General features: G+C 45.5%; 1 protein-coding gene across 2 annotated transcripts; it reads right to left on the bottom strand.

Annotated features, from left to right (window-relative positions):
• Positions 1 to 280: 280 nt before the first annotated feature.
• On the bottom strand, positions 281 to 3,462 carry LOC136493483 (probable serine/threonine-protein kinase PIX13). Of its 2 annotated transcripts, none has more exons than XM_066489574.1 (6): positions 3,158 to 3,462; positions 2,464 to 2,915; positions 1,769 to 1,904; positions 1,365 to 1,507; positions 1,132 to 1,255; positions 281 to 984 (listed from the first exon to the last, which is right to left on the bottom strand). In XM_066489574.1, the coding sequence occupies exons 1-6, from the start codon at positions 3,231 to 3,233 to the stop codon at positions 530 to 532; spliced, it is 1,386 nt and encodes a 461-aa protein (XP_066345671.1). In that variant the 5' UTR covers positions 3,234 to 3,462; the 3' UTR covers positions 281 to 529. The 2 variants fall into 2 exon arrangements, with proteins under 2 accessions (XP_066345671.1, XP_066345670.1); XM_066489573.1 differs by having other exon boundaries at positions 2,464 to 2,918.
• Between the last annotated feature and the right edge of the window lie 17,558 nt (positions 3,463 to 21,020).

A 21,020-nucleotide genomic window follows, 5' to 3' on the forward strand; every position in this document is an offset into this window, starting at 1 on the left:
ATTAGCTGATTATACATTGGACTAGTAGATTCCTGAAACTACATAGCCTATGTACAACAAAATCTGGCAAAGGGAAAGATATCGTCCTGATCCCTGAGCATGGTTTTCAATATCGACCGAAATATCCTGATATTTCCGATATATCATCTTTATCTGTAGGTACTGATAAAAAAATATCTATCTTTTCCGTACAAATTTTATTTAAATTTACTTAAATTGAAATTAAATTTTATTTGAATTTAGTCCGATATTTTTGATATATCATGTTTATCCTCTTTATCTGTGTTTCCGAAAATGAAAACCTTGTTCCTGAGCCTGTACCAGCCAACATTTGGGCCATCTACAATCAAACGGAGACATAGATGACCCTTCTGGCCTCATCAATCTGCCAATCTGCATGCCGCAGAAACCTGCTACAAAAGCGACCAAAAGCACCTCGCAAACATGCGTGCTCCAACCTCCACTCGCCGGGAGATGCCCACCTAAAAACCTGCAGGTCAGCTCGATCAGTGCTGGGCCGGCATCCGAGCTACCTCATGCTCGGGGACTGCTGGTGGTGGCTGCTGCTCCCCGCCCGGCCGGACCCTGACCTCGGGCGCGACGACCGCCCCTGGCCGTGGCCGTGCCCGCGCCGCGCCGCTTCGTCCCGGTCCCGCGGCGCGCCCTTGGGCCGCACCTTGAGCTGCTCGATCTCCTCGAGGGCCAGCACGACCTCCGCCATGGAGGGCCGGCTCCTGGGGTCCCCCTCGAGGCAGCGCCGCGTGAGCTGGGCCGCCTGCAGCGCCGCCTTGGACGGGTACTGGCCCTCGAGCCGGGGGTCGACCAGGCGCGCGAGCTTCCGCCGGTCCGCCAGGTACGGCTTGGCCCACTCCACCAGGTTGTGCTGCTGCGCGGGGCGGCCCGTGTCCAGCGCCCGCAGGCCCGTCAGCATCTCCAGCAGCACCACGCCGAACCCGTACACGTCGCTCTTCACGTACAGGTGCCCTGAAGACGTACGCATACGCAAGCAGCGAGCACGTATAGGTTTGGTGTGGAACATGTATGGAATACTGAAGGACGTACGGTGGACTTCATTGCGAGACAAGAAGAAGGTGGTGGACTGGTGGCGCGGTGTTTAAGGACTGTATGTACCTGTGGCGACGTACTCCGGTGCAGCGTAGCCGTACGTGCCCATCACCCGGGTGGTGACGTGGCTGTCGCCGCCGGTCGGGCCATTCTTGGCGAGACCAAAGTCGGATAGCTTGGCGTTGTAATTCTGCGGGAGGGCACGGAAGAGCATGGGTTTTGTGTGTCAAGTGTCGTCCTGATGGGAATGGTATGGGACTTAGGGAGTACGCACGGAGAGAGACATGAGGTGAATGTACCGTGTCGAGGAGGATGTTTGAGGCCTTGAAGTCTCGGTAGATCACCTGCTTTTCCGACGAGTGGAGGAAGGAGAGGCCACGCGCCGCGCCAATGGCGATGCGCAGCCGAAGGTTCCAGGAGAATGGTTCGAAGGAGCCGCCCTCTGTTTAGTCGCAAGAGATCGGGTTATTCTACCTTCTACACTTCCTTTCATCATAAAAAACCTGGGTACTAAACCGGGCCTATAGCCTGAGATGGCTGATTGCGACATGCATCTCGATAAAAAGAAGAAAGGGACAAAAAGAAAGCAGCTAAACAGCATATACTGTAGGTTTCAGCAAAGTCAACTCAGTCTTTATCAAACCAATCGGTGTGTACTTGCGCGGAAGTAGACAAAGACATTCCAAAGACAAAAAGGACTCACTTCTGAACAGGTGGTTATCCAGGCTGCCTTTGGGCATGTACTCGTACACGAGCAGCAGCTCCCTGTCCTCCACGCAGTAGCCCAGCAGCCTCACCAGGTTCGGATGCGACAGCCTCCCCATAAAGTTCACCTCGGACTGCAAAATTCCCACCGCGCCAAAACGTCACGGGTTAGAATTACTAGTAGATCAGGATCAGTCGGCGAACGCGGCGTCGGAAACCGTCGCCCACGGCCACGCCACGCGCATCGCCCGCGGGGACGCCGGGAACTGAAGCGATCAGACCGGAGCGGAGGCTTGGCCGCCAGGTCGGCGCCAGCTTCTACGCAGTTTATTGTATCCCGTTCCCACGCAAGACGCAACAAAGCGGAGCGGCATTCGCATACGAGTATGGATGAACATTTGAAAACGATGGATTGGGGCACCGGCCACGTGAACACGCGGTATGGATGGGATTGGAATCTGCTACCGCCTACCGGCTGCAAGCTACGGATCGATGGTCCCAGCCCTGCGATCCCCAGCAACGTTGAGCTAGTCCAAATCTAAAGAGAAGCAAACTCCGGTTGGTAAACCCCGCACGAACGACGCTGTCCACGTCGTCACGGTCGGCAGCAACTAAAGTAGCGAGCTGATGGCAGTAGAAGAGTGGTAGTAGCTTGGATAATCGCGGCGGCGTGTTCATACGAACGAGACGCACCTGCCACTCCTGCAGGCCCTGCACGCTCTCGGGGTTGAGCTTCTTGACGGCGACGACCATGCCGATGCCGGAGCGCGTCGGGTTCATGGTCTTCTCGTCGACCCAGCCCTTGTACACCCGCCCGAACCCGCCCTCGCCCAGCACCGTGTCGGGCTTGAAGTTGCGCGTCGCGGCCCGGAGCTCCGCGAAGGTGAAGATGCGGAGGTCGGGCGTCTCCAGGATCCTCCCCTCCTTCGCCTCTTCCTCCTCCTCCTCCGGGTACGTGTCGGCGGCGGCAGCGAGTGGCCTCGAGCCGCTGCTGGTGCTGGTGCTGGTGCTGCCGCTGACGCTTCGGCCCGTCGTCGCGGCGCTGCTGTTCATGGACGGGCCAGGGGACCTGCTGCTGCTGGGCGGCCCTGAGCTCATGGAACCCTCGGATTTGGGTGGCGCCATGGTTGGAGCTGCCGTAGCTGCTGCTGGAAAGGAAAAAAAAACAAGACACTGGTCATGAGCAATAGGATCGGGATGGAGGTAGCAGACATGAATCTCGAGCTGCTCAAGTTCAATGAATCGTGTCAAAAGCCAAGAAACCAGCCGACCTAAACCGATGCAGGAATCAAGCCACAAACAATCGTGCCGCGCCGTCTAGGTAAGGCTGCTAGCAGAAAGTAAGCAGGAAATGCAATCCAGGCAAGCGTCGGTGTTGGTACAGTACCTTGGGGTTGTCCATGGTGACCCGAGTTCTTCACGGCCTCCAGTTCCGCCTCCTCCGAGCCGAGGCAGTTCCCCATGGAAGCAGCAGAGGGAGGCTCCGTCTGGTGGTCTGCCGCCTTCTCTCTTCTCCTGGGTTCCTCTGTTTCGTTTCTTGTGCTCTCGCTGTGATATATAAAAAGGGGGCGCGGCCGGCGGCCGGCGGCCCGTACCCCGTACCTGTGCGATCGCCGAGGCTTACGCGTTATGGAAGACCTTTACCTTTCGACTGGTTGGTGCTGCTGCTGCTGTCGTCGTGGAGGCAATGGCATGCATGCATCTGTCTTCCTCTGCGCCCGCTCGAGACGGCAGTGTGTGTGTATCAACGCACTCGACATCATGTTTCGCCTAATAAAGCGCAGTGCAGGAGTCGGGAAGGAAAGGAAGGCCCGCCCGTGCGTTTACTTCGGCGAGGTCAAATGCCGTTTGGCAACTTGCAAGGTCTCTCTGCTTTCCCTCTGCTATCGTTCATATCTATCGCATCATTTCTGGTGGATTTCGAGGCAACTTGTCACGATTTATAGGGCACGTGTTGGACTTGTCTAGATCCGGCCAGGCCACACGTACTGCCGGTGGAGGAATTTTGGTGGTCCGTCGGGCAAATCAATAGCGTACGACGGGCTGTGTGTTCTGCTGCAGGTTCGATCGTTCGTTCTCTAGATTGATGGATGGGCACAGCCACAAACTGATGTGCCGAAAGCTCTGTGTCTGAAACGGACAGGTCTACGAGTCCTAGTGCTGAACTATTACCGTGCTTTACCGGGGGCCGTTCGCTGGACTGAATTTGACGGAAAAATACTATTCCGACTAAAGTATTATGAAAAAAAATACAGTTTTGGTTGAAAAAAGAAGTCGAACAAGCCGACTTTTGTGACCAGCCAAACAGCACCTTGCTGAAATGAAAAATCTTTTGTTGGCACGCATCAAACAATTAATGATACAGCGCCGCCTGAACTAGTAGGTTTTGAAGGAACCCAAGTTAATTTGGCTGCTGGAGCTAGCGAGGACATCACACCTTTTTCCCCAACAATTGGATACGGTATCTCTTGCTTTTGGCCTTTGGGCCTCATATGAACAAAATCTTTCCAATCTATATATGGTTCGTCTTGAACTGACTTATGAGGGCACACAGCTCGGACTTTTCTTGGAGCCCACACTATCCCCGGTACGCAAAGCCTACCACCACTAGTAAACAAAAGCAACCAGGTCATCCGCCTTTTGTATGCGAGCGGGGCCCAGCCTCGAGCATTAACCTCGATCCCATTGGATCTCATGTAAAGTTCATGGCTTCGGCAACGATTTTAGATAAAAAGCACCAGTGTGATAGCGTAAGTTATGATATCAATTAGTAGCAAGCAAAGCAAAGCAAAGTTGACTTGTTTGGTAAAAGCAAGGTCTCGAGATTTTATGGACCGATCGATCCGTGTCCTATCCTAGCTCTTGCATGCTGCAGCAGCAGCACCAACATATCGAGACCGAATCGATCTGAGAATTTCATATGCATTGACTTGATAGACACTTTTTTTTAATAAAAAGCAGTCCTTAACTGCGGTGATGATCCACCTAGGTGCAGATCACAGGGTGTATTCGTTTCTGGTTTAGTTCAATTCGACCTATAACATGGTACAGAAAAGGAGACAGTGAGAGAGAGAGAGAATGAGGAGTGGCTGACCGTCGGCTTTGGAGAATGATGAGCCGTCCATGTCGAGGTCCAGTCGGTGGCGTCGTCCGGCGGCGGTGGATCCGGTGGCGGCGGCGGCGGGGCAGAAGACGCAGTGGAGTCCGGCGTAGTGTAGACGTCCGGCGTGGCGTAGAGGCGGTGGTGGCTGAAAGGTCCTAATGGCTAGAGGGGGGTGAATAACCTATAAAAAATTTCTAACAACACTTAACAAACCGATTAGACAATTATGAGGCGAAACAAGTGTTGCGTTAGCTTACTAAAAGGCAAGCCACCTACCACAATTCTAGTTTATATAGTTTCTATCCACACAATAGCTATGACACTGCACTAAGTTAGTGTGCTCTCAAAAGCTAACTAAAGAGCCACACTAACCAAACTAACAAGCTCTCACAACTAGCTACACTAAAGAGCTTGACAACTAGTTTGCGGTAAAGTAATGAGAGTGGGCAATTTGTTAATACCGCCGTATCGAGAAAGGAGCCAATCAATCACAAGAATGAAGACCAATCACCTCGGAATCAAATGATGAACACAATGATTTTTTCCGAGGTTCACTTGTTTGCCGGCAAGCTACTCCTCGTTGTGGCGATTCGCTCACTTGGAGGTTCACGAGCTAATTGGCATCACACGCCAAACCCTCAATAGGGTGCCGCACAACCAACACAAGATGGGGATGACACAAGCCACGAGCAATTCACTAGAGTACCTTTTGGCTCTCCACCGGGAAAAGGTCAAGAACCCATCACAATCATCACGATCGGAGCCAGAGACAATCACCACCCTCCGCTCGACGATCCTCGCTGCTCTAAGCCATCTAGGTGGCGGCAACCACCAAGAGTAACAAGCGAATCCCGCAGCGAAACACGAACACCAAGTGCCTCTAGATGCAAACACTCAAGCAATGCACTTGGATTCTCTCCCAATCTCACAAAGATGATGAATCAATGATGGAGATGAGTGGGAGGGCGTTGACTAAGCTCACAAGGTTGCTATGTCAATGTAAAATGGCCAAGAGGGTGAGCTTGAGCCGGCTATGGGGCTTAAATAGAAGCCCCCACGAAATAGAGCCGTTGTACCCCTTCACTGGGCACAACTCGGGGTGACCGGATGCTCTAGTTGGATCAACCGGACACTGGCCCTCAGCGTCCGGTCACGTGATACACGCCACGTGTTCCCTCTTTTTGAATACTGTTCGCCCGATCTCAACGGTCAACAGTCGACCGGACACTATGGCATAAGTGACTGGACGCTGAGCCTATAGTGTCCGGTCGTTTCCAGTAAGGTTCTAGAAACGAATTTCTTCAACCGGACGTGTCCGGTCATGCTCGATCGGACTCACCTAGCGTTCGGTCACTTGGCGTTTCCCCTGTGCATGACCATGTCGGTGTGACCGGACATAGCCAGCCAGCGTCCGGTCATTTCAGCACCAGCGTTCGGTCGATGACCGACGCTGTGCTTCTGCTGCTGCTACTGACCAGACGCGCTGGTCCTTCAGAGACCAGCGTTCGGTCGATGACCGACGCTGTGCTTCTACTGCTGCTACTGACCAGACGCGCTGGTCCTTCAGAGACCAGCGTCCGATCACTTACAGTGACCTTCGTCTTTTTTGTCTAGGGTGCCGGTGGCACCGTCGAACTGTCCGCACTCTACGGACGGACACTCCACCGGTGAAGTTCCTAACCCTTGCTCAAATGTGCCAACCACTAAGTGTATCACCTTGTGCACAAGTGTTAGCATATTTTCACAAACATTTTCAAGGGAGTTAGCATTCCACTAGATCCTAAATGCATATGCAATGAGTTAGAGCATCTAGTGGCACTTTGATAACCGGATTTTGATATGATTTTCACCCCTCTTAATAGTACGACTATCGAACCTAAATGTGATCACACTCTCTAAGTGTCTTGATCACCAAAACAAAATAGCTCCTACCATTTATACCTTTGTCTTAAGCCTTTTGTTTTTCTCTTTCTTCTTTTCATGTCCAAGCACTTGATCATCACCATGGCATCATCATGATCATGTCATGATCTTTGTTTGCTTCACCACTTGGAGTGTGTTGCCTATATCATGATCACTTGATAAACTAGGTTAGCACTTAGGGTTCCATCAATTCACCAAAACTAAACTAGAGCTTTCAGTGGCGCTTTCCGTCACTAGCAGCCCCCCTCTCGATCGGTCTAGGGATAGGAAGTAGGTGGGGCATCTAGCGGCTCAGGTGAACCTCTTGTCTGCGCCCTAGCCCCCACCTCCCTCTATATTGTGCTACGCAACGGGGGCCCACCAACCTTGGTTTAGTTGGATGCCCTCGATCAGAGCACTGGATCAAGGCCTGACTCGACCGTTGGGGTGAGTCGGATGAGATCAACACTAATAATCTCCCCCTTGATCTCACCTCATACTTAAACTCAACTTTCTTTGTCTTTTCCCCATTCCATCACAAATAAATGTATAGAGCATGCTTAATCGTCACGGTCAATTGTCATTAGATTTAACAGCTACAATATACCTCTCTGTTTTGAAACAGACACTCAACTAAACCCTTAGTATCCAGAAATCATAGGCTTTCCCATAAACCCATGTCGACTGTGTGTTCTCTGAACACACTGGGTGGTAAGCCTTTGATAAGCGGATCCGCAAGTACTTACATGGTACGTATGTGCTAAATGCTTTCAAAATGATTCTAGATTTTCTCCTTTACAACATATAACTTAGTGTCAATATATTTGGCAGCACACTTGACCCGTTGAAAGGGTCGAGATGGCGACTAGAGGGTGGTGAATAGTCCTTTTTAAAATTAATCGCGTCGGCTAACCGAAACAAGTGCGGAATTAAAACTATTGGTCTAGCCAAGACTACAGCTCTCTATCTATGTTCTCTAGCACCTTTCAAAGATACTAATTAAGCAACTAAGGTGCAGGGCTAGCTAGAGCTCTCCTAACCAATTCTAGGAGCAAGGTCACATAAACTTATGCCACTAGTACTTTAAGCAACAAGAGAGCTCCTATACATGCTAGTAAGCAAAAAGCACAAAGCCACCTAAGCTCACTAGCAATGCTCAATAACAAGGCAACCAATGCCAAATTAGAGAGCGTAATTACTTAGCTACATAAACTAAGCAATGTGACTAACACGGTTACACAAACCAAATTAGCCACGCAAGGGAGCTACTTCTATGCTACACAAGCAAGAAGGTAACTAGCAAGCTACACAAGCTAACCAATTACAAAAGCAACAACACAAGCTCGATGTATATGAAAGTAATTGCAAGCTTGTGTAACGGGGATGCAAACCAACGGGAAGAACAAGGTTGACACGATGATTTTTCTCCTGAGGTTCACATGTTTGCCAACACGCTAGTCCCCGTTGTGTCGACCGCTCACTTGGTGGTTCGGCGGCTAATTGGCATCACCCGCCAAGCCCGCACATCGGGCGCCGCAAGAACCTACCCCGAAAGTGAGGGTAGCTCAATGACATGCTTTACTAAAGTTGCTCTTCGTGGCTCCCGCGGGACAAGCACAATGCCCCTCACAAAGCACTTCTCCGGAGCACCGCACAAGCTTCTTACAGGCTTCGATGGAGACCACCACCAAGCCATCTAGGAGGTGGCAACCTCCAAGAGTAACAAGCACCACTGGCTTGCAACTCGATCGCCTAGTGCCACTCGATGCAACCTCACGATGCAATCGCACTAGAATCGCTCGCTCACACAATCGGATGATCACTATCAAGTATGTGTGAGATGGAGGGCTCCCAAGCACTACCACACATGCCACCAAGGCTCTAGTGTGCTTAGCTTCCAGCCCAAGGCCGACCATGGCTTCTATTTATAACCCCACAAACAAATAGAGCTGTTACCCCTTCACTGGGAACAAGTCAGGACGACCGGACGCTCCGGTCTGATCGACCGGACGCTGGACCTCAGCGTCCGGTCGTGCGATGCACGCCACATGTCCCCTTCTTCAAACGCTGTTCATCTGATCTCAACGATCATCTGACGACCGAACGCAGCAGCTTGAACTGACCGGACGCAGCAACCCTAGCGTCCGGTCATTTCCAGTAAGGTACTAGACATGACCGGACGCGTCCGGTCAGTCGTGATCGGACGCAGCACCAGCATCCGGTCACCTCCAGCAACACTGCTCTGCCTACATCGTCACACGTCACCTTGACCGGACGCACCCTATCAGCATTCGGTCACTTCTAGCGCCAGCGTTTGGTCGATGACCGATGCCTGCCCGCTGACTGCCACTACTGACCGGACGCTGGAACCCAGCGTCCGATCACTACGTGACCAGTGTCCACTCCACTCTGTGAAACCCTATCTTTTCAGAATAGGGCGCCGGTGGAGTTACGAACCCTTCTCACCTTTGTTCCATCGTCGAGTTGATCCACATCAACTTCAACTTCATCTCCTTTGTAAATGTGCCAACACCACCAAGTGTACACCACCATGTGTATGTGTGTTAGCATTTTCACAATCATTTTTCAAAGGATTAGCCACTTAACTTACCACGCCACTCAATCCTAGCGACGATGCAAAGTTAGATCACTCGAGTGGCACTAGATGACCGATATGCAAACAAGTTTGCCCCTCTTAATAGTCCGGCCATCTATCCTAAACCTGGTCATAAACTTCTCTACACACCTATGACTGGTGAAATAAAATGCCCTAGGATATACCTTTGCCTTGCGCATTCCATTCCATCTCCTCCAATGTCGATGCAACACATGCACCAACACGATCAACAATGATATGATCCACTTCATATCATCACGTGATCATATTGGTTCATCAATCTTGACTTCACTTGCTTTTCACCGTTGCCTTCGTCCATCAGCACTAAGTCTTGCTCAAGCTTCACCGCCACGCGGTCCATTGCTCCAAAGCCTCCGACTTGCCCTTTACGCTTGCAACCAGTCCATCAAGCCAAGTCTTGTCTTAATCTTCTCCACCTTGATCATATGACTCAATGTCATGTCTCATGTGCAATGAGCTCCTTCATCATCACATGTGTGAGCTTTGCAACATCTCCAAGCCATTTTCACCTTTATGGTATTGTTGCTCACACATATGTACCTGTGGACTAATCACCTGTGTATCTCACATAAACACAATTAGTCCACCTAGGTTGTCACTCAATTACCAAAACCACACAAGGACCTTTCACCCGTTGTCTTAGGAGTTAACTTACTTTAAATGGTTATTGCTGTTGTCTACCATTGTTAAATCCGGGTACAAATTCCCTTAACCTCTTTTTACCTGTTCCTTAAGCCTCATGTCAAGCTATACTATGGTATGCATCATTGATGACACCACAACTATTTCTTTGGTGTTTTTCCACAATAATACTCCAACTATGAGTGTTAGCAACTACTGTGGATTTTACTACACATCTCGTCATGACTTAACATTTGTATCCTCAACTATTTGAGAGTACTTATTCTTTCTTACTCAGCATCAGGCCTATGATACTTTGCAAAATTGCAAGATATTCTCAACTCTATTTTAGTGATCTATATCTGGACTAGACTTCTGCCAAAATATTCTGGATACATAAACTACGTCAGGGTAAGTTCTTACTTGTACTTGTACACTCATCAAGCTTCCAACAGCTGAAGCATATGGAACCATATTCATTTGATCGATCTCATATCGGTTTCTGGAATACTTAAAGTTCCCAAATCTATTACCCTTGACTATAGGAGCAGGCATAGGTTTACTCGTATACATACTTTATTTCTTTAGAATCTTTTCTAAGTATGCCTTTGCGATAATCCTAATACCTCATTTTCTTCTATCTTGGTGAATTTTGATTCCTAGAACCAATGATGCTTCACCAAGATTATTCACATTAAAACTTGAGGATAAAACTTCTTCTCCAATGATAGATTAACATCACTACTAGTGAGTAGAATGTTATCTATTCACAGGATGTGAAAAAAGAATTTTCCATTCTTGAACTTCACATAAATGCTATTGTCCTTCTCATTTTCCTTAAAACCCAAACTTTCTCATTGTTTCATCAACTTCAAATACTATAGTTTAGAGACTTACTTTTAATCCATAAATGGATTTTTACAGGCGGCATCCCATATGCTCTTTTCTTCTATGACAAAACCTTTTGGGTTGTGCCATGTAAACGTTTTTCATACTAATCCCCGTTGAGGAATACCGTCTTTATATCCATCTGATGTAACTCTAAATTTTAATGCGCCAATAACACCATTTTGATTCTAAAGAATCCTTGCATGAGACCAGAGAGAAAACTCTCATCGTAATCTATTCATTCTCTTTGCGTAAAGCATATTGCCACAAGTTATGCTTTATATCTTTCTACATTTCCTTTGGAGTCATATTTTATCTTGTAGACCCATTAACAACCTACTATTTTGGCTCCATTAGGAATTACTTCTAAGTCTCAAACATCATTGGTATTCATCGAATTCATTTCAACTTTATATCTTTCTACATTTCCTTTAGAGTCATATTTTGTCTTTGAAGTGGACCGTGACGCCTAAGAGAGGGGGGGTGAATTAGGCAACTTAAAATTCTAACTCTAAACTATGACCTCTTTTTCTAACCCTAGCAAAACCTATGCAATATATAAACTATCTAAATGTGCAACTATGGTTTTGCTAGTGTGTTCCTATCTCTACCGCAAAAGAAGTAATACAATCAATGTAAATGCGGAAGTTAAAGAGCAAGGTAGAGATATGCAAACTCCCATCGACGACTCTGATATTTTTATCGAGGTATCGAGAAGCGTGCAAGCTTCCCCCTAGTCCTTGTTGGAGCCCCTCACAAGGAATCCCTCGTAAGGGCCAAGCTCCTAGTCGGGTAACACCGTGGATAGCCTTGGCCCTTCCACACACGCAAGTGGGTCTCCGACGTACCTTCCGGCAAGCCTCTTTCGGATGCTCCCCGCCGTCTTCACAATCAAGCTTCTAGCTAAAATGCCGCGGGCCTTGTTCCCTTCAGTACATGGTGGCGGCCATACCACAAACGCAATTGGTGTGATCTCACAAGACTAAAAGCCTCTCTGATGTACAACAATGGTGCGCGCAAGTACCGAGTGGTAAGAGGTATGCAAACCTCACTAAACACTAGGCCTAAACCTAGAGCAAGCGTATAAGCGGTGGTTTAATCAACCTAAGCACTTTGCAAAGCATCTATGCTAATCACCTAATAAAACACTAAGCACTATGCAAGTGGAGATCACTAAAATGGTGTATCAACACTCTTGATATATTTTCTTAGCTCCACACACCTCAAATGGTCGGTTGGGGGTTGTATTTATAAGTCCCACTGAGAAAGTAGCCGTTGGGGATGAAATCATGCTTTTCTACTACTGATCGGACGCTGATCATGTCCTGATCGGACGCGTCTGGTCGTCTTGACCGTTGGAGCCGCGATCAACTGACCGGACGCTGCGAGCGTCCGGTCGCAATTTCGCCGCTCTAGAACCTCTCTGTACTCGATCGGACGCAGCAGTTCTATGTCTGGTCGTTTTGCCACCAGCGTCTGATCTAGCGTCCGGTTGCTGCTGCTGACGCCTGTTGCCGAGCCTCTTGATTAGAGCGTTCGGTTGCTTTCCCAGCGTTCGGTCACCTCTGTGAGCTCGTTTCTTCGTGTTCTTGCGTACGGCTTGGTTCCTATCTTCGTGCTTTGACTTTGCCTAATATCTTGGGTCTTCTCTTGTGCTCCTAGGGTCTTACTTATGGTGTTGATCATCGGATCATCACATCGCCTTTGTCCAAGTCACGCCTTGCATCCTATTGACCTACAAAACAATTACTTGCAAATTCATTAGTCCAATTTGGTTGTGTTGATCATCAAACACCAAAATCCAAAGTAAATGGACCAAGGGTCAATTTTCTTTACAATCTCCCCCTTTTTGGTGATTGATGACAACACGACCAAAGCAAGCAAATAATAAAAAATTTGAAATTTGAAAACTACCTACTTTCTAGGATGCAATGCAAGGGGCAAGATTATATGATGCTAAAAGATACTACTTGTAAAACTAAGTGGATACCACATGAAAGCTTATCTTGCCCTTGCAAATGTCCCCATGTGGCATTATAGATTTAAGCCTTGCTTCCTATAAATTCTCCTCATTACATAGACTAATCCATAATCCACTATCTTCCCTTTCTCGGACCATTACCACTTGTAGACCATTACCACTAGTAAATTATTATGATCTAGCTTTTGGTCCTCTAAATTCTCTCTCTTTAGAATCAAACACCGAAAAGGAAGACATTAGTAGCACAAGGGAGGGTCAAACTTTATGATCCTTTGTGTGTAGAATGGAATAGGTCACAAAATTTGACTCTCACATTATATAGATTAAGCTCCCCTAAATATATGCATACATATAGTAGAAGGCAAAGTATATGCATATTTGGCAAATTATTGCTCAAGGGAATTTAATCTATAAAATGTATGGAGAAAGCATATAAATATCAAAATAAAATCAACATGATGATATTGGTTTAGAAATACCACATGTGAAAACCAATTTGATTTCTACCACTTGTAATAGGTGGTGGATATTTGAAGTGTGATGCTTAACTTTGGGGACTCCATTTTCCTTGTAATGAGACTACTACACACACGATAAGCTTGAAAAGGTGTTAGTCTCAAAGCATCCAACTTGTAGAGTAATATCCCCCTAAATTTGTGCACACAAGTGTGGGATACTTGTAGAAGTCATGCACATTGATTTTAGAATCAATAATACCACTTGAAAGATGACATCTCATGAATGTGAGAATCATTTTTAAAGATGGTATTCAGGAGAAATTATCTATAATTTGAACTTTGGCACATATTAGATGAACAATCAAAAGATAAGCTATGTGTCGTGCTCCTAAACAATTTTAAACCATGTTTGCTCCAAGGGTTAAGAATGGAACCGAGAAAGCCTACCATAAGACATACCTAGTGTATGCATGACAAAAGATATAAGCATGCAAATGCAAACATAGGCATGAAAAGTAACTAGATGCTTAAAGATACCAATTTGTAAGAAATACCACTTGTAGGAAATGTAAATTGATACTATTTGAAGAAAATTGAATCTAGTTACCTAATATGGGAAGGAGAATTTGGGTCTATAGTATTCACTAACCCACTTGGCAATGATTTTGTCCATCATGATGCACCCCATAAAATACACCCATACTTTTCTAAGTCTCCAAATTCCCCAAAGTCCATCAGACTTCTCACTTTTCTTTCAGGATCCAAACCTTCTTGGTGCTCTTCATGTTGGAAATGATTTCCTTTGGCACCCAAAAGCGTTTGACCCCATTGTTGGCTTGCTTGTTCACCTTAATGGCCACCACCTTATCATTTTTCTTCTTCTTTAACAAGTATGGTGTGGAGGCCTTCTTGTCCACCTTGTTGGTGTAGGTGTTGGAGAGCTTGCTTGTTTGCTTCTTCTCTTTCTTCTTTACTCCTCCTCCATTCTTCACCTTGCACTCATAGGACTTGTGCCCTTTCTTATGGCACACGTAGCAAACCACGGTTTGTCCTTCATCAAGCTTCTTCACTTCTTTGATAGTGTTATCTTAATAAAGTTGGGCTTGCTTTGTCTTACCTTTTACTTGAGTCAAGTCCTTGGTGAGGCGAGCTACTTCTTGCTTGAGTTGCTCATTCTCCTTTACAACCTCTTGTGTGCATGTATCTACAACAACTTTCTCAACACAAACTTGGTTGTACAAAGATGAGTCTAAACATAAGTCATTACAAGAAGTATAAGCATCCTTTTTAGGTATGTTAAAGATAGAGCTTTTCCTTTTAGATGTCTTGGTGGGGGTTGTACTAACGGCTTCAAGATTAGCAACTTTATTAGTTAGCTCATCACAATGTTTGCACATGGTTTCTATTTTAGCAAGCAAACTTTTATAAGCGTCTTGTGAGCTAGCTAACTTTTCTTTTAATTTTTTATTTTTCTTTACAAGTTGCTCATCATTGATTATGCATGCATTTATTGTTGCACTAGCCTCAAGTTTCTCAATTTTAGTAGATAGTTTAACATTGAGATTAGCAAAGTTCTCATATTATTTAAGCAAAGTTTTATATGCTTCTTGTGAACTATCTAGCCTCCCTTTTAATTTTTTAAGCTTCTTTTATTGACTAGTGCAAACTTTAGCATAATTAAGATTTTGTTACACAATTTTATTATAAGAAGGTATTTTATCATCACTATCACTCTCACTAGAGGATGAGTTTTTGTTACCTCATGCCATAAGGCACAAACGAAAAGAGCTTGATGATGAGTGCTTGTGCCCTCACCTCTTGTGATGGTGTTCTTCTTCACTTGAAGAATTATCCCATGACCTTATTGATGTGAGGGCTTGGTTCTTGCACGCCTTTTTCTTTGTCTTGGGTGTGGGCTTGTTTGGACAAACTTCCACAAAGTGCCCTAACTCGCTGCATCCATAGCATCCTCTCTTTCTTTGCTCATTTCTTTGATTGGTGAAAACGAGATCTTAGATTTGGATGGGCACACCCTTACCATTGAGCCTTTGGATCATCTTCTCCACCTTGTTGATTAGTTTGATTGATTCTTCATCAAGGTCGGAGGTGGAGGAGGAAGATTCATCATCTTCACTTGAATCTTCATCATCCTCATCTTCTTTTTCATCTTCACTTGAGGAGCTTGAGCTTGAGCTTGTCTCAACTTGCTTGCCCTTCATCTTCTTTTTCTTGCTACATGCGACAGCTTTGCCTTTGCTCGATGAAGAGACTTCGTCTTGATCCATCTTACGTGATATTTCAAATGCCACTATCTTGCCAATGACTATGCCTAGGGTCATGGTGCTCCAGTCCTCCATGTTGTGAAGGATGCTGATGATGCTTGCATATTTATTTTATGGTAGCACAGAGATGATCTTCCTCATGATGTCTGCATCATCTAGCTTTGTTAATCCTGTTGAATGGAGCTTATTGATAATTAGATTCAAACAAGAATACATATCATGAATGAGCTCATCATCATTCATTGTAAAGAAATCATAATTTTGTTTAGCTAGACAATGTTTTTGCTCATAGACATTAGATGTGCTGTCATGGAGCTCTTAGAGTTTTAACCAAATTTCATGTGCCGTATTTAAAGTGAACACTTTGTTAAATACGTCCATACTAAATGAGTCAAACAAGCAATTTTTAGCTCTAACATTGAAATGAATTTCCTTTTCTTCACTCTTCATGGGTTTATCGGGATTCTTAATGGTTTTCATCCCGTCACGAGTAACTCTACAAACTCCTAAATCAACCGCCTTAAGGTAGCAAACCATTCTAGCTTTATAATAGGGGAAGTTAATGCCATCAAAATGCGGAGACCTAGAGGTATCTATCCCAACCACTCTAAATAGCGTCGGCTCAACGACGGTTAAGCCAAAGGTCCAAATTGAGCCAACTAGCTCTGATATCAATTGAAGTGGACCGTGACGCCTAAGAGGGGGGTGAATTAGGCAACTTAAAATTTTAACTCTAAACTATGGCCTCTTTTTCTAACCCCAGCAAAACCTATGCAATAGATAAACTATCTAAATATGCAACTACAGTTTTGCTAGTGTGTTGCTATCTCTACCGCAAAATAAGTAATACGATCAATGTAAATACGGAAGCTAAAGAGCAAGGTAGAGATATGCAAACTTTCATCGATGACTCTGGTATTTTTACTGAGGTATCGAGAAGCGCGCAAGCTCCCCCCTAGTCCTCATTGGAGCCCCTCGCAAGGAATCCCTCGCAAAAGGCCAAGCTCCTGGTCGGGTAACTCCATGGATAGCCTCAGGCCTTCCCCACACGCAAATGGGTCTCCGACGTGCCTTCCGATAAGCCTCTTCCGGATGCTCCCCGCCGTCTTCACAATCAAGCTTCCGACTGAAACGCCACGGGCCTTATTCCCTACGGTACATGGTGGCGGCCACACCACAAATGCGGTTGGTGTGATCTCGCAAGACTACAAGCCCCTCTGATGTACAACAATGGTGCGCGCAAGCACCGAGTGGTAAGAGGTATGCAAGCCTCACTAAACACTAGGCCTAAACCTAGAGCAAGCGCATAAGCAGTGGTCTAATCAACCTAAGCACTTCGCAAAGTACCTATGCTAATCACCTAATAAAACACTAATCACTATGCAAGTGGAGATCACTAAAATGATGTATCAACACCCTTGATATGTTTCCTTAGCTCTACACACCTCAAATGGTCGGTTGTGGGTTGTATTTATAAGCCCCACTAATAAAGTAGCCGTTGAAGACGAAATTCTGCTTTTCTGCTACTGACCGGATGCTAATCATGTTCTGACCGAACACGTCCGGTCGTCCCGACTATTGGAGACGTGATCAACTGATCGGACGCTGTCAGCGTCCGGTCACTTGCCACCGGACGTGTTCGGTCGCAATTTTACCGCTCTAGAACCTCTCTGTACTCGATCGGACGCTGCAGTTCTGTGTCCGGTCATTTTGTCGTCAGTGTCCGGTCGCTGCTGCTGACGCCTGTTGTTGAGCCTCTTGATCAGAGCGTCCGGTTGCTTTCCTAGCGTCCGGTCATCTCTGTGAGCTCGTTTCTTCGTGTTCTTGCGTACGGCTTGGTTCCTATCTTCATGCTTAGACTTTGCTTGATATCTTGGGTCTTCTCTTATGCTCCTAGGGTCTTACTTATGGTGTTGATCATTGGATCATCACGTCGCCTTCGTTCAAGTCACGTCTTGCATCCTATTGACCTACAAAACAATTACTTGCAAATTCATTAGTCCAATTTAGTTGTGTTGATCATCAAACACCAAAATCCAAAATAAATGGGCCAAGGGTCCATTTTCCTTACAGTCTTGTAGACCCATTAACAGCCTACTATTTTGGCTTCATTAGGAATTATTTTTAAGTCCCAAACATCATTGGTATTCATCGGATTTATTTCAACATTATATCTTTCTACATTTCCTTTAGAGTCATATTTTGTCTTGTAGACCCATTAACAACCTACTATTTTGGTTCTATTAGGAATTACTTATAAGTCCCAAACATTGTTGGTATTCATCGAATTCATTTCAACTTCCATAGCTTCTTGCCATCTAGACGAGTAAACGCTTCTCATGGCTTCTTCAAATGAGATGGGATCATCCTCCATTTGAATTTCTTCACTAACATAGACTTCATAGTCATCAGAAAACTGGTTTACTAATTCTTCAAGACCTTCTAGGGCCTCAGCTACTGGCACTTTTATATGAGGCCATTGTTGCTCTTCATTGCCAAGAGGCAATAGATTCTACAGGCTCCTATATAACAAGATCCTTGTTTATATTATTCATCTTACCAAGAGGCAATTGATTCTACATGCTCATGTATAATAAAATCTTTGTTTACATTATTCATCTTCTTCGAAGAGCTAACAACAGGTGTTGTATTAGTCATACAACATCAACAGGTATTGAGAAACTTGTTGTTCCTGAGTTACTGGAGTAGGCACGCATCCCTCTTCTCTTCAAGTCTTAGGTCTCTACATACCTCTACATATCATGCTCCCCTAGATCTTCTCATCTTTTCTAAAGATAGTGTATCTTGAAATATCTTATTTTGGGTTTAATCTGTTAAAACCTCATATGGCGCTTTAAGCACCACCTCAACATCTTTGAGGTTGACTACGCTATCTTCCTGTCAAAACTTTAAAAGGTCCAAGAATTTAGCTATTTCTCTGTATAGGGGTATCATTGTTGTGACCGTTGTACTCCTCCGATGACCACATTCATCTTAATTAATCTTTATCTCACTCTTAATGAAGAGTATCTTTCTTAATTGATCTTTATCTCACTCTTAATGAAGAGTATTTTTCTTAATTGATCTTAATGTTCTCCCCTTCGAAATATGGCATGAACTTTACTGCCATAATTTTGAGAACTATTTAGAAAACCTATGAACAAGAAGGCACTTATAACTTACTTCATTTACATGATTATGTCATGTAAACAAAGTTATTTCTTGATCCGTTTAGGAGTATACTTTTCTTATTTCACTTCAAGAACTCAATGAGGTCTTTTATTAGCGGTACTTTTGCAAGTCACGCTTGCATCTTTTCTTATCTTTAAGTTAGTATTGACCATGACGATGCATTTCTATTGTGCCACGGTCAATACTAGGATAGCATAAGAGCTACCCAAACTTCTCTCGCTATGTGGGATACAAAACATGTGAATCATCACAAAACTTCTCTTGTCATGCAGAATTGACTAGCATAAGTGCTATACCAAAACTTCACCCCATGCGGGATAAATCTATATGAAAACTTAGTCACGACGACTAAAATATCCACTTATACTTCATTTTCCAATTAAATTTTTCTGTTGGTTCCAATTTAATTAGAAAATTAGTAAACTAATAAAAAATTATCCTGAACTGGCTTGACTCAGGCCTTTTCATTCACATACCCCAGCATTGCAGCCCGTTGGCATGCAGCCGAGTGATCTCGTCGGTTAAAAAATAAAACATACAATATGCTTCTGCAATAATTCTACATCACCGTTGGGTAGAAAATAGAATTAATGCATAAAACTTATAAATTAATTTGAAATCCACATAACTACTTTTCAAAATTAAATTTTCCCGTTGGTTCAAATTTAATTGGAAGATAATCAACATCATTTCAACGGAAACTTAATAATGAAATACATTTTTAGTTCAAGAGCATTTCTTGGTCCTTATCTACTCTCTAAAAAATTGATCATGTTGGTGTAAAATTTATTAGAGATTTAAACCTCAAACTTGAACTCATTATAATATTATCATCATCAACGTTGGTCAGAAAATGACAATACCATAATCTGACTTAAACAAAATGGACTACTCCTCTAATTTAAATTTTTCCGTTGGTTCCAATTTAATTAGAGGATAAACTTAATCATAATTTACTAAATATAACTGCTCTTCAAATTAAATTCTCATGTTAGTTCGAATTTAATTAGAAGATAATCAACATTAAACTTTGCAGTGAAAACTCAAACATAATTGATGAATTTTACCCACAGGAAAAATTCTCTTTTGCTATTTTTTTTCTTGAGCCATTAATTATTTTCCAGGAAATAACATATTTACTGGAAAAACAAAAAATAAAATGGACTCAAATTCTTACTGTCTCTTCGGCTCGGAGAGGAGAAGCGGCCCAAGGCCCAACTTCGCATGGCGCCCTCCCCCGCGCTCAGGCCGCAACCTGGGCCTGGGCCGGGATTTCTCATTCCCGCCTGGGTCGAAAGCTGGCCCGGCAGCTCTCAGCCGTCCGATCAAGATCGACGACTGAGCTATTTTTTTGCGGAACAAAACTAGCAGCGGCAGCTGGCTCCCCAAACCCTAATTCATTTTCATCTCCCTCGCCTTCTTCTCCCAGCACAGCCGAGCGGCTACAGTCCGTCGGCTTTGCCCGCAGCGGAGGAATGGCGCTGTCGCTGGCCCCCTTGCCGGCGCGCGCTCCCCAACGGGTGAGCGCGCCGTCGTCTAGCGGCCTGGCTACGGTGCCCTAGCGCGGTGTGAGGGCGGTGCTCACGGCGAAGGAATGGCGCCGTCGCCGTCCCCCTCGCCGGCGCGCACGCTCCACAACGGGTGAGCGCGCCGTCGTCGAGTGGCCAGGCGGTGGCGCCCAAGCGCAGCGTGGAGCCGTGCCCTAGTGCGGTGTGGAGCCCTTCCCGGAGTACTCCGGTGAGTGGAGGTCGGCGAGGTAAGCCACCTCCCAAGCCCTTTCCCTTTCCCCTTCTTCTCACTGTTTGGATCTTCTTCTATTCTTCTCGGATCTTGTCCGATTTGGGGTTAGGGTTAGGGTTAGGATTAGGGTTCGGGTTACTGCTCATCTTCCTCGACGGGTTAGGGTTAGGGTTCGAGTACTTTTCAAAATCGATTCCCCCTTCTTACTCTCTTTTCTTCACCCGATTAGGGTTTAGGGTTCGATGAACCCTTTGCCTTTCTTTCTATCCGAACCGGATCTATCTCATCTCCTTCTAAACTGATACTTCCCCTACCAGATCTACGCCTAGAGCAGCGGCTCTAATACCATTGATAGGCCTTAGGATCCATCTAGGTGTAGATCAGAGGGTGTATTCATTACTGGTTTAGTTCAATTCAACCTATAACATGATATAGAAAGGGAGAC

This window comes from Miscanthus floridulus, chromosome 11 (assembly GCF_019320115.1).
Source record: "Miscanthus floridulus cultivar M001 chromosome 11, ASM1932011v1, whole genome shotgun sequence".
Classification (NCBI taxonomy): domain Eukaryota; kingdom Viridiplantae; phylum Streptophyta; class Magnoliopsida; order Poales; family Poaceae; genus Miscanthus; species Miscanthus floridulus.